We start from the raw sequence: 14,595 nt of genomic DNA on the forward strand, positions 1-14,595 counted from the left end.
CAACTACTATTACTATCATCGCTTCATGCCAGTTTTGCTACCATTTTGGACACTTTAATGGATATCCAAAAATTATCTTCTAGCTCACTGCCCTTACAGTGGGGGGGGGGGGGGAGATCTATAAAGTACTGCACATACACTACAAACACCAATGAAAAAGCCAAGATATTCATTGCGATTTCTGCCTAAAAGTAAACTGCAATATCTTTTCACCACTTATATTTCCCCCTTATTCATCTCATTGCACCATATTAAATGAGTTAAAGTGAGTACTTCCTATTTATAGACCCTGATTAAATGTATTTTATGATTCCTCAGGTTAACTAAATGATAAAAAACTACCCACAGATTTTTATTTTTTGGATGGCACACATTAAAATGCTTCACAGAGATATACAGAAAAATCAATTGCTAAGCATAAAGCGCAGCTCACATTAAGGAAACTACAAACTCTGACTAATTATGATAAGTTGCTATGTAAATTACTCTGTGACATTCCCAGCAATCAATTTCAGGCTTAAATAGATGAAGCCTCTGGCTGTAAACTGGGATAGGAGCCTAACAACTGTATCAACAATAACCACCACAGTAAAGATTGCCAGGGATAACATGAACAGAATAATTATCTTTCTGGAAGCAAAGCATCTCTCTTTTTTTCATGCTTGGTGTTTCTTTTCCTTTTTAAAATAACTAATCATGTCTTCTTGTATAAGGGAGGAACACCATAACTGAATTCCTTGCATTGAGACCAATTCTTTAATCCACTAACCACAATCCATTTGGTGGCAATGTTTTGGAGGGAGCAAATCAAACCTGAACTTTCCCTAGATGCCAAGATGACTAAATTGAGGCTGTCATATTTTGGCCATATCATGAGAAGACATGACTTACTAGAAAAGACAATCATGCTTGCTAACGTAGAAGGCAGTAGAACAAGATGAAGCATTCCAAATGGATGCATTCAATCAAGGAAGCCACAGCCCTAAGTCTGCAAGACCTGAGCAGGGAGGTTGGTGACAGGGTGACTTGGAGATATCTTATTCATAGGAGTTTATCACATAGAGACCTATGTGCTTACATCCATAAATGACTGAAGTCCCCATATCCCAGAAAAGCACACAAATGTGCAAATGATTATCGGAAAAAAAGCACAACAACGTGTTAAAAGAACATTACTAATGCGAGGAAGTAGGTAGAAAGTGCATTTAGTTTTCATACAGATGCGAACAAATCTTGTTGATGGTTTGGAAATAACTTCTTGCGCATGCACACAGAAGCAGTAGTTGCGTCACCAGAAGTGATGCACAAAAGTATCATTATCAAGTGCATACACACACACATGCTCCAGAGAGAAGGAAAAATGGGGAGGAAAACACTCACCCTTTGCCCCAGAAGCTATTTCAGAAGAAGGAAGGCTGAGGTTTACATTTGCAAACTCCCATAAAAAAAAACACAAACCACTCACATCAACACACACACACACACCAGAGAGAAGGGAAAAGAAGAATGTGGCTGGTTACCCTGCTCCCAGAACTCTCCAGCCTCTTGCTGCAAAATAAAGTTCCTAAACCGGGTGGTCCATAAACCTGCCTGAGACCAATGAGGGATGAATATTGGGGTGACTAGATGCCCTCCTTTTCCAGGACATATCCTCTATTTCTTCCTCCTGTCCAGGAGGAATTCCAAAATGTAATCTTTCTCACTCTCTCTACCTTCCCTCACCAGCTGTTCAGAGGCTAATGGGGAAGGTTGGAGGAGGAGGAGACGAGCCGCTTGAGGGAGAGAAGCAAGCTTTCTCTGTGTGTGTGTGTGCGCGCACACACATGCATGCCTGCTGTTCCTTTAAGAGCCTGGCTGGAGCATTAAAGGCTACGTCCCTCTTGTTCATCTCAGCACAACAAAGCAGAAAAGAACCATGGGAAATCTGTCAACAAGAACAAAAATGGGGAGAATCTCGCAAATAACTTTCACACTACAACAACTGTGCAAAGAAAACAAATTTGTGAATGAAATGGAAATGGAAACACCATATTTTCTAAAAAATGACTATTCCCTGATTCATGTCACTTTCTGTTCAGATTCCAAGCAATTTGCGCACAGTGTTATCTGAAAACCAATTGTGCAATTGTGCCTGATACATTGGATAACTGCAGGTTCTGATTATTTTAAACTTGCAATTTTTCCAGTGTGATAAACTCCACAGGGTTCCCATAAGTCAAAATCAACATGATGGCAATTAACAACAACAATACTGATAGTCATACATAAATGCCTGAATGGATGTCATGAATAAGATTTGGACTCCTAAAAAGACAAAGAAATGGGTCCTAGAGAAAATCAGGCCTGGCAGATTTTAGTTAAAACCAAGCTTGACTCTCTCTGTGTAAATTGGAGCAGTGGATCTTGTGGATGAGGTCTCTTGTTCTTCCTTTTTTGTTGTTGGCTTCTATTTCTCTGCATTGACCATTGTAATAGTTCCCCTTGTCCTTACACACTAATCATTTGACAATAGCATTCAAGGTTCTGATTATGATTCTCTCTCCCTCTCCTTTTGCTTTTAACTGCTTGAAGCATTTTGTCTGTCAGCCATTGTTTCTTCTCCTTCTTTTTGGCCACTGATATCATCTTTCTGCATTCCTCTTTGACTATGAAGATTTTCATACCTGACTGAATCACTGGGAAAATGTCCCTCAAACGTGGAGGAAGCATGCGTGTGTGGAAGTCATGCATGCTTCCTCAATCTTCATCAATTGTTGTTCCCTCTAGCATCCCTGAATAGTCTCAATGGGAGTGGATTTTTTATGAACACAAACTTTGCATCCATAGGAAATCTGCTCCCCTGGAATGATTCAGGGACGCTAAGAGGGAGCGATAATTGCAAGACTATTGAGGAAGCGCACCTGGCTTCCACACATGCATGCTTCCTCCATGTTTACGGGACACTTGGGCGATGTTTTCCCAGCGATTCAGGTAAGTATGAAAATCTTCATAGTCTCAGACTTCTGTTCATAGTTCTTTTTGGTTCTCAGTCAACTAGACTTAATAATGCAAATCTATTTCTGACATCTATTTTTTCCCTCCTTCCCACCAATATGAATGGTGCCTATCTAGCCTTATCTGCTACCTCCTGTTCCTTAACCAGTTATTAGTCCACAAGAGAACCATTTTTTAATCCCATAATGTGAGGATGTATGAGGAACTCAATGCAAAGCTAACCAAAGCTTGTAAATTATATACCATTACACTGAAAACCAACATAAACAAAAATTCTAAGAGACTGGAAATTCAAGACAGAGTCTAAACAGATAAAGCTAAGCTTGTTCAGTATTTCTGAAGGATTCTTATTCCTACAGTCTGTGAGAAATAGAAACAAGGAAATCATGTTTACAACAAGAAATAAATCATTCTTAAATATTAATATATATTTTGGTAACACTGTATACAATTCTAAGCTGTTTGGTTGAATCAAGAAACACAGATCATAGTATAGCACTATATGTTTTCTTCTACAGGATTTCCCTGGGTCATAAAAATAGGCATTCTAGCTTAAGATGAGGTGGCTTATATTCATGAAACCTTTACAAGTTTTAACAAGGTTGCTGGTGACTTGAGCAATTAACCTTCTGCCCACACATTTAAAGAAAAAATTGTATTTCAGTATTTCTTTTTAATAGAATTACTGTAACAGAACTGATAAATATCAGAAGTGGCATACTGAATTTCTTTACATTCAGATATAACAAATCATCATTTCCACTCTTTATGAGCAACAGGTCTATATGAAGCCTTGCAAAACTCTGAAACTGAAAAATTAAAGAATAATGAAAAGGCATCACAGCAGAGGGCATACCTATCTGGAGAGAATTAGACATCAGAATGCTGCAGGCTGTGTGACTTACTGAAAAGAAAGCAATTGGCACCTGGAACTGGTCAAAGAAAGAAGCTCTTTAAGATGCCAGCATCAATGTATTGATTGCATTGGGGACCACATGGCTAACCATACCTCCAAAATTAGTCACACTTTCAGCTACAAGCCCAACACAAAATGTTCAGTTGAGAATGTAAAAGAGAGGGGTTTGCCTGTGTACCACTTAAATTCATGCACACATGAACCACATGGAAATCCTTATGTGTATTTCAATATTTTAATTTCTACTGGCCTTCTCCTCCCGCCCACCACTAGCAGCATCTAGATGTCAGTCTCCAGTTCCAGGGTTCCCTAGTACTTCTAGTAAGGCTAGTTAGAGGAAAGGGTGAGAAGCGACTGCCAGTGAGGAGCCCATGTGACAAAGAAGTGTCTAGTTTTAGGAAGGTCTAGGTCTAGGTCTAGTAGACTCTGATGGGAATCAGTTTAGTAAAATAATTGTTTTTAAATCATTTGTTTCAATTGGGGGGGGGGGTTGTAATTGAATCAGAGAAAGTTCACCAAACTGCTTCTTAAATTCCCATGAATAAAAATAGGTTTGCCAGTTGGTTTAGGATAGGATAAAGGTAAAGGTAAAAGCATACCGAGTTTTAAAAACACACATCTGAAGCTACTTGGGCACACATAATTAGGTGTTTTTTGTAGATCTAACTGAAAGACTCAAGGAAGTAAGAAAAGCATAGTCTTTGTGTATTTTTCTTTGTTCTAAATAGAGGCATGGGAAATGGAAATTGTGAAAATGTGGTGAAACACAGATGAGTATGGTTCTGGTTTTTTACTCTTTTTGTGCCTCAAGCAGAGTTAATTTACAGCGGCATTAAGCTGCTCACAAGAGATTCAGAGTCTTGTAAACAAGTCCCTCTGGAGATGAACAAAGGCAGTGGTCATTCTCTCCCTTGGCTTTGGGTTGAAAAGAATTCCCTTAAAGCTGCCAATATTTACATATGCAATAGCTGTTTCAATCTTTTATGTGAGATCGAGACCATTCAGGGAATAGAAAAACTTGAGGAGTGGGATTCCAAAATGGCATGTTTATGTGTTTCATTCTTTTCTTGGTACACTCTTGACTCCAATTAAGAATGCGTGAGGGTTTTTGAGCCCAAAGAACTTCCTTGTATTCTAAAGAAAAAGCTGATGGCTCACATACAGACTTACAGCAGGATGTTCCAAACTCAATTCACAACACCTGGATTTCTGGAAAACATCCCTTAATTATTATTTCCTTGAGGATATACATGTTAATGTCAAAGCAAGCCAGCAGTGTCTTGCTTAGAGCTAGTTTTACCTCAACCCTGGATAATCTTCTCTCCTATTCATGGCAGATGCAATCTGGCCAAATATAAATACTTCTAGTTTGATTTCAAACATGCTTAACTCTCTCCCATTGACATCACAGGGACTTGCAACTTTGAAAATTTGGCTGCCAACCCTGTTTCTACAAGAATGAAAATAGTTAGGGGCAATGCCAAATCTATTTTTTTTATTCAAGTCATGCAAGCATCTAAGCATCATCTTTACTAGATTCCTTTGAATTAAATACTTCAGAGTATCTGTCGTTATCTTACAAACCCTCTTCTCTCTCTAAATGGTTTGGGGCTCAAATATTCTTCCACATCAAACTGCCCATACATTAAGATTGTCTGAAGAGGGTCTGCTCTGTATTCCAGCTACAGGAGAAGTGCATTAGGCAAGTATGGACACAAAGTGAGGACCTTTTTCTGTGTTGGTACCGTCACTATGAAATACCCTTTTGGGGGAGGCATGTTTGGCCACAACAGTGTATTCCTTCCAATGCCATCTTAGCCATATATATTCTTGGGGATTTTAAAATCATATTTTCATCTTTTATATTGTAATTTAATCTATCTCAGATTTGTTGCATTGTTTTGTGATATTTTAATATTCTATGAGTCTTTGGAGGCATGGGCACAAATAAATAAATAAACTATGTGTAAGCAACCAATCAGAAAGTCCCAAGTGTTTCTCTTGTCTCTGTTGTAAAATCATTGGGTTAGCTCAAGCAAGCCATGGTTTCAACTTCCATTTCCTTTCAAGGCTGTGATAATGATGCAGGGTTACTGTAATCATGACAACATAAACTGTATTAAACACTTTGGAGTACTCTAAAGTACTAAACAAATGTTAAAGTATATATCATAAACTAAAAATAAACTATGGGTAAATATAGTTGGCCACTATACCTAGATTTCAGTGTGAAGGACACTGTCCACTTCTGCTAAAATATAGTTTTTAAACACACACACCTATAAACCACAGTTGGATTTATAATATTCTTCAGTTGCTGTTGCTCTAGTTAACTGACTTATTGTACAGGTTGAGTATCCCTTATCCTGAATTCCAAAATCCAAAATACTCCAGAATATGGGGCCGCCCAACTCATCCGGGCCAGCTGGGAGGGGGGAGCTGTCAGGATGCTGGAGTACTCTCCTGGACCACCCAGGCCTCGATCTGCTCCCAGGATGCCCTGGGAACTATCCCTGAGCCCAGATTTGCAGCCTGGGCCTGTTGGGGGTAGGGCTTCCAGCAACCGTATAGGACTCCAAGTCCCAGCAGCTTTGCGACCAGAAGCCCTGCCCCCTTTGCTTTGGTGGGGCCTCCCAGATTGGCTGGGAAACCAGGGAGGAGCGGGACTTCAGCACAGAGCCGGCCCTGATTGGCTGTCAGGCCTATTTAGGGCCATGTGGCTGGGTTGGCTCTCCCCACTCTCCCTCCCTCCCGTTGGGTTGTGGGTTCCTGAGTGCTGTCACAACTTTTGGCGTGGTAGCATGGGTCATGGATCTGGTGGATGTGGTTTCCTGTACTGTGGAGCACAGGATCGGGAGTCCCAAGGGGACCCAGAGGGTGCTGGGAGCAGTGAGGTGTTGCCATTGTGGGGGCAAGTCCTGAACAGCACCCCCCAGTGACAAAGGAACAAAGAGGCAAACACAGTCTCTTGATTACTCCTTCTGTCATCCCAAAGCCCAGGATAACCAGGCCATCGGGTTCAACAAACAGCAGGCAGGTTGGTCAATGACAGATCCACATTCATGCATTCGGGCCAACCCTACTTGTCAGCTGTATTCAATAAAGTTGTGGCCTTTCCTGCCAATTGTGTGTCCTGGTATTACTTACTGCAATGTCTCACTTTCCACTGAAACCAAAATTGTCCACATGAGTGATTGAGACTGTGACGTCTTTACTTTCTGATGTGTCTGTGTACACAAACTTTCTTTCATGCACAAAATTTTGTATAAAATTACCTTCAGGCTATGTGTATAAGGTGCATATGAAACATAAATGAATTTTATGTTTAGACATGGGTCCCATCTTCAAGATCCCTCATTATATGCAAATATTTCAAAAAACAACTCCCAAATCCAAACCATGTCTGATCCCATGCAATTCCGATAAGGGAGACTCAACTTGTATTAGTAACACATTGTGGGGATCCTAAGGTTGTAGTCTTACAGTTATACTAACACCCAACTCAGTGTCACATCAGCAAGGTTGATTTTACTGTGATGTCTTTGTGTACTAATTTCTTCTTTCCTTTGACAGGTTTGAACTGTGACATTCAAAGGATTTGCATGAAGCAGCACTAGATCTCCTCCACCTTTGGCTCCCCTCATTTCTTGGTAGGAATACATCCCAGCTGGAGCATCCCTTGAGCCTCTTTCCACCATGTCTACATCCTTGTTTGTGCCTAGCTTTTAGGGACATTGATATTCCCCTCCAGGAACCCCACGGCACATCCCTCTCTACCCCCTCCTGTGGAATTAATGTTTTCTTGTTGTTCTATCAGTTTCTCTACCCCTTTCAGACCAGACAGAGGTGCTCCTGGTTAGTTGTAAGGCAGATCAGGGAATAGGGGCCTTGCCTGTGCTGGATGGGGTTACATTCCCCCTGAAATTTCAGGTGTCCAGCTTGGTGTCTTCCTGGACTCCACTCTGAGCCTATACAGCCAGGTTTCAGCAATGGCCAGGAGTTCATTCATACAGCTTAAACTTGTGCACCAACTGCTGATGCAATGGATTTTATACAACAGGATAAGGAAAAACATCTGAACCTTCAGAGAACTACTAAGTCAGTCAGTATAGATAAAAATGATTTAGAACCACTTGGTCCAAAGGGCCATATCCAGCTCTTTAAATTCTGGGAAGACCACACTACTGTTCCTGGAATGGACATTTCTTTTCCAAAGTGGTGCTAAAATTACTCTTTCTTCATGAGATAATGATGGAATTATAGCGACGTCACATGACATTATCTGATAATCTTCACGCAATTGTGCTATAGCAATGCTCCCATCACTTTTGGCCACGTGAAAAAGTCCTAAGGTACAAGTTTCAGAGCTCATAGTTTACACTTGATTGAGTTGGATGCCAAGATGACGAACTGCACTGTCTTAGAATCTGTTTCAAAACTGCAGGATGTTAACTTCTTTGTCAACATCTACTGCGGAAGGAGTTATGAGCCAAAGAGAAATCAGCAAGCTCTTTTCTATTTTGTTTATCAATAGTCTTCGCTTCTATCCAAAGTTTAAGCCATCCACTAGTTTCCAGTATGCTTTTGCAGTTTCTGTATCATGCTATGATAGAAAAAATAGGATACAGATACCAAGACCAGCATATTAAATATATTTCAGATCTATGTAAAAGAAAACATAAATGGTAAGATCAAGGGGAAATTTGAACTTTTTTAAAAAATGGAAATGCTACTCAATTTCATCCCCAGCTCCTCGTGGATGTCATCCCTAAACTCTCAAATTCCATCATATGAGCTCCATGAACTCAGGAGACATGATAAACCAATATTCAGAAAGTAAAGTTATATCATTGGTTCTCTCATAAACATTCTCATACCTCATAAACCATGGCTAATTTATTTTGGGCCTGTATATCCAATTATTTACTGTAATTCATAGGTCATCCACTATGGAAAAAATGGAGATTATCACACAAGGTAAAAGGACAGAAGGCTCCCACCCTTACCCTGTCCTTATGGCATGATCACACAAAGATTTACAGATGATGTCTGTCATTATCCCCTCCTGAAGTCGTCTTTATTGAGCGAGCATGATAAGATTTTCAGACGACATCACACTTATCCTGTCCTTCCCCCATCACTGAAGTTTCGTGGCCCTGCCACTTTGTATTAACAGAACCGAACAGAAGAAAAAAATTGGAGATGTTAATAAAATGCCTACATTTTGTTGTTTCTGTCCTTAGTTAAGATAGTATGAGGAGGATAAATTTTGCAGGCATCTTAGTGACATCACCAGTTTTATTTCCCCTGCTTGGTTTATAACATCTTGCCTGAAAAGGGTAGTGGAGCTTCGAAAGCTTGCAACAAATATATTGTACATTTCGGTAGGCCAGTAATGGTATCATTGTTTGGTGGATTTTTGTTTCAATTTGCTAAATGGCCAACACAGCTACCCCTGTATATAAATATGTATTGAGGCAAAAAACCAAACCAAAACACTACCCCTCCATAACTTTAAATGTTAAGCTACAAATGAAATATATATTTAGTATTTTGCTTACCAGTAGTATTTTCAAGTGTCCTAAAATCATCAGTGAAGTATGCAATTGTCTATTTAGCAATATTTGGGTTTATTGCATTTCTGTTGAAGTTGCTAAGTGTTATTTAATAGATTCATTTGCTTTCCCAGTAGAGTACCTCTGGAGCCTGTTTAATATGTTTAAACTCTAATTTTGCCAAGTGCGCTGTTCTCATCAAGAGCTTAAAAAAGTAGTGAATTCTCTCCCGAGTGCCAGCAGAGCAGTAATGAAGCCTAATGGCCATACAATAAAGTTTATCACCTTGTAGTCATTCATAACAATATGTTTTTCCATGTGTATATCTCTGTGTACTTACCTCTGTGGTTGGTGAGGTCCCTTGATCCAGATGGCAATGGCGTATAGTTCATCTGAGGAGAAATGGAGGCAGAATCAGCTGAAGCCTGCAAGAAGAATAAATTCAATTATCTGTATTATTATTCATATACAGCTAAGATTCTTATACAGATGCCACAATGCAAGGTAGGAGATTATAACACTGCCTTTTCCTGTTCTTTCCTCCTGAGCTAGGCATAGGATGTAAACTTTAGTACACAGATTTCATTGCACACCTCCATGCCCAGGCAGGAAGCATCCCGTACTCGATCATGGCATCTCATACCCAATCTGGACTTCACCCACACCTTGCAAACTACGAGAAAAAACCCTTCTTTTAAAAAGTGTGGGAGAAGTCCGGATCAGGTACAGGATGCCATTTTCAGGTATGGGATACTGCCTGCCTGGGCATGCAGGTGTGTTATAAAATCTGTGTATTAAACTTTACATCCCATGTCTAGCCCAGGAGGAAAGGATGGGAAAAGGCAGTGAGATAATCTCATTATACATTGAACAACTTCTACTTTCATAGCCCTGAAACATCAAAATACTGGGAATTCTGACTGGATATGTCAACGTATAATTTTCAGAATGACCCATATAGTGAGTGAACTTCATCTCTTTTCTTTTGAGATATCCTCCCCCACCCCGCCCCAGTCAAGCTAAGAAAAAGAAGACCTGAATTTATCTCATTAGATCTTCACCTGATATCCCTCCCATATCTTGGCCCTTCATACATTAATACTGTGTTAGTGGCTTAGTGTTTAAGATGCCAGTTCTGATGATTGGAAGATCAGTAGGTCAGCAGTTTGCGGCTCAAGTGCTGAATGATGGGATGAGCTCCCGTAACTAGTCCCAGCTTCTGCCAACCTAGCAGTTTAAAATGCAAGTAGATAAACAGGTACCACTTTTGGTGGGAAGGTAACAGCATTCGGTACAGTCATGCTGGCCACATGGCCACCAGAATAATCCTTGGACAACACTGACTACTTTGGCTTAGTAACAAAGATGAGCACCGCCCCCTACATTTGGTTACAACTAGACATTCATGTCAAGGGACTAGCTTTACCTTTACCTTTACCCAGAGCTTGGTTTCATACTTTTTTGGTATAGTCAGAGTATTCAGGCTTCATTCATGATTGGTTTATACAGTGGCCCTGTTCCCTTGTCTAGATTGTCTAACAATAGGTGCTGATGTGATAGAATGATGCACCACACATAGAAATTTATTACTCTTAATTTTGTTCAATTTCATCTTGAGTACATTTAGAAACAGAACCTTGAATTACATTGTGAATCTTGCCTTTCAGCATTTTCCTATCACCATGGTGGGTATGCGGGGAGGGATTGAAAGGCACAGCTAGAAAACTGGTCATCTTAGATAACCTGGTATTTATCAGCCCCTTGCTCCATATAAAGTATGCCTCTCCCAGGTGCAGTTCTGACTACTGGCTGTGACCCCACTGCCCTGGTAGAAAAGGATAACCATTCTCAAAATATACAGTGTATAGAATATGCTAAATAAAATAAATATCAAAGTTTGTTACAGAATGAATTTAACTATTCTCTTAAAAACTGAAATACTAAATGACTCAAGTAATAACTGTTTCTGACTACAATTTTCTTTAAAGAAAATCACAAACATATAAAATTATTTCCCAAGGGGAAAGAGAAATTTTAGACGTTACTGTATCTATTAAAAAGCATTCTTCTGAGTAATAATTTTATATTACCAACATTCATCTCTAAAGCTATGAATGCATTTTGTTAGTAAATCTGTATTTTACACACACACACACACACACACACACACACACACACTGCTTTAAAACAAGTTTTAACATTAGGTCAACTGCTGTAGCAATGCTTTCAGCCTGTAGCAGCAAGGTAAGTGTTAAACATCCATGCACACATAACAACTCACAGAAAGATAATTACATCTACTTATTATTAATACTATTGTTACTTATGGAGAGAATGCATCAATTTAAAACAAAAGAATTGCTAGAAGAAGAATTGCTTCAACACAATTGCAATCTTTGGTTATTATATTCATCCTTGATTAAAAGAGGTGTCCCAACAGTCGAAGCATCCTGGCAGGGAAACCACAAATGTGACCAAGACTTTCTATACTTTTTGAATTTTCTTTGGAAAACTCCTTTGAGACAGAACATGTATTATTTCTACTACATAGTAGTAGGGCACAGTACAAGGTGTTGGTTATTACCTTTAAAGCCCTACATGGCTTGGGTCCAATCTATCTAAGGGATCACCTACTTCCGTATAATCCACCCCGGACTCTCAGGTCCTCTGGGAGGAACTTATTGTAGCCAAAAAAGACCAGACTGGCTGCAACCTCCCAGAGGACATTCTCTGTGACCGCTCCCAGATTGTGGAAGGACTTGCCAGAAGAGATCCATCAAATCACCAACCTGGATAGCTTCCAAAAGCTATTAAGACGGATCTCTTCCGGCAGGCCTTTCCGGAATAGTTTTCACCCAGAACCTCCTGCATATGCTGCATATTTTATATTATGCCACTACTTGCCTGTTGTTATTGGTTTTAATAGTTTATTTAATAGAGTGGTTTTAATAGTAATATGTTTAATTCTTTTTTAAGGGGGAGTATGATATATTATGTTGTGTATCAGATGTTTTATACTGTAAGCCGTTCTGATTGCCTTATGACAGAACAACGGGATATAAATAAGAGTTTTATTTTATTTTTATTTATTTAATATCATTTTTATGCAGAAAACATTTTTCTGTACAAAAATGTTCTTTCTGTCCAGAAAAAAAAATACTTTTACTCAAGTGAATGATTTGATAAAAGCCCTGATGTGTCAATAGAAGTCAAAATCTGCACAGAACTAGGGTTGTGAAATGATATAAAGAAGAGGACTCATCCCCATTTCATGATTGTGTGGAAGAGAACGTTTAAGGATATGTTCTTTATGTGACAATGTTAATTAATTGTTATTGCATGTAATAATGAAGCAAGTGAAGACTTGCATCCCTATCCTGCACAGGACGAGTATCAGTAAACTAACCATAATCACAGTAACTTTCTTTTTTCGTCTCTTTTCTTTTTATTTATTTGCAGTTCTTATTTTTTTTAGCTACAGAATACTTAACAGAAGGCACAATCTAATGTTGGATTAACACTAGTAGGACAGCAGAATCCAATATAAGCAGAAGGAAAGCAATTGCCCGCCCCCCAAAAAAATAGCATGGGGAATCTTCCCCACCTTTTTATTGAGCAGCTTTGAGGACTGTAGAGGACAGGGGAAGGCAACCAATTTCTTTTCCACTGACATCAGACTGAATGTTGACTGCAATGTGTAGATTTACAATGGGCATGATTGTTTGAATTACAGAGTAGTTGTACACCATGCTCATCTGTGAAAACATCCTGGGTAGGTCGACTTATAAGTAAATCCTGCTCAGATATGTGAGGCTTACTCCCATGAAGCATGCATATGAATGTTGCCTAAGAAAAATTCCTTCTGGAATTAGCCTGATGGAAAGAGTGGGTTTAAAATGGGTGTTGGTGTTGTCGTGTGCCTTCAAGTAATTCCCGACTTATGGGGAACCTAAGGGGAATGTATCATGAGATTTTCCTTGCAAGTTTTGTCCAAAGGGTTGGGGTTTTTGTTTGTTTGCTTGCTTGTTTTGTTTTGTTTCTTGGTTGTTTGCCTTTACCTCCCTTTGTGTTGAGAGATAGTGATTTCCCCAAGGCCACTTAATGTGTAGAATTTGAACCTTGGTATCGTGTGCTATAGTCTAACATTCGAACCATTACACCATGCTGGCTCTCTAAAGTGGGTGCCCATGTATATAAATGTACAATATCTCCCACAAAACAAAATAACATGAATTATGTCACATCAGGGATACAAAACAGATAACAGGGATTTCTCAAGGGACAGCTAGACCACATGCTAACTTTGATCTTTGCCAACCCAGGTATGCCAAAGATATCGAGCTGATCTTGATTTGGGGGCTGTCCAGTCGCCAAGTCAGCTCTTTTCATAGTGAATCTAAAATGGTATGCAAAGCACACCATTGCATCCACTACAGTATATTTTGACTTTGTCTGCAAACCCAGGGTAGTATGTTTAAGCTTTTGTCACTTATTTAAAGAATGACCTAGAGGCACCCCCAACTCCAAGTTTTTCCAACAGATCAAAAAAGATGATGCAGCTCCATTTTAGACCTTTCAGATATTTTCTGTCTGCTCAAGGGCTCTTAGCTGAAACCCTGATAATAGCAAAGATTTCTCTTCAGTACTTTTAATCTCAATTTAGGCTGTTGACAGTTTGATGATAGCTTTTCTTAAAATTACTGGAAGGAAACTCTGCCTTTTCAGCAAATACCACTGACAGATCAAAATTCAAGAACTTCTAAAAAGGATACTAGAGTGAAGGGACAATTTAGCTTTATTTTCCATGTTAGAAAGCAAGAAGAGAAGAGAGTCTTACAGGCCCTTTGCTGCTTTTCTCTACATAATTCCCCGTCAAGGATACAAGAGTCTCATTATCTCCCCACTAAAGTGTTCAGTTACAAATGCTAGTTAATTCCACATTAAGAGCCTTCTGCAAAACTGATGCAACTGACTGGTGGAAAAAACCCCACACCAAACAATTTCAATAATGTGAATACAGACTGTGTAAAAACAAAAAAAGAGCAACATTGGTTTCCATTTTTAAAATATTGAATGACACAGTGCCCTTACTAATTTTGCAAAAGTGTGTTGCAGAAAAGGATTATAATC

At 39.3% G+C, this 14,595-nt stretch overlaps 1 protein-coding gene across 1 annotated transcript in view; it reads right to left on the reverse strand.

The window, feature by feature from the left end:
• The window catches only part of LRMDA (leucine rich melanocyte differentiation associated), a 929,993-nt gene that overhangs the window by 148,953 nt on the left and 766,445 nt on the right, over positions 1–14,595 (reverse strand). The window contains exon 6 of the mRNA XM_089507925.1: positions 9,806–9,890. Coding sequence (XP_089364051.1) covers positions 9,806–9,890 — 85 coding nt within the window. The remainder of the gene's footprint in view (positions 1–9,805; positions 9,891–14,595) is intronic.

This window comes from Sceloporus occidentalis, unplaced genomic scaffold, assembly GCF_023333645.1.
Source record: "Sceloporus occidentalis isolate IW3139 unplaced genomic scaffold, rSceOcc1.0.p SCAF_2, whole genome shotgun sequence".
In the NCBI taxonomy this organism is placed as follows: Eukaryota; Metazoa; Chordata; class Lepidosauria; order Squamata; family Phrynosomatidae; genus Sceloporus; species Sceloporus occidentalis.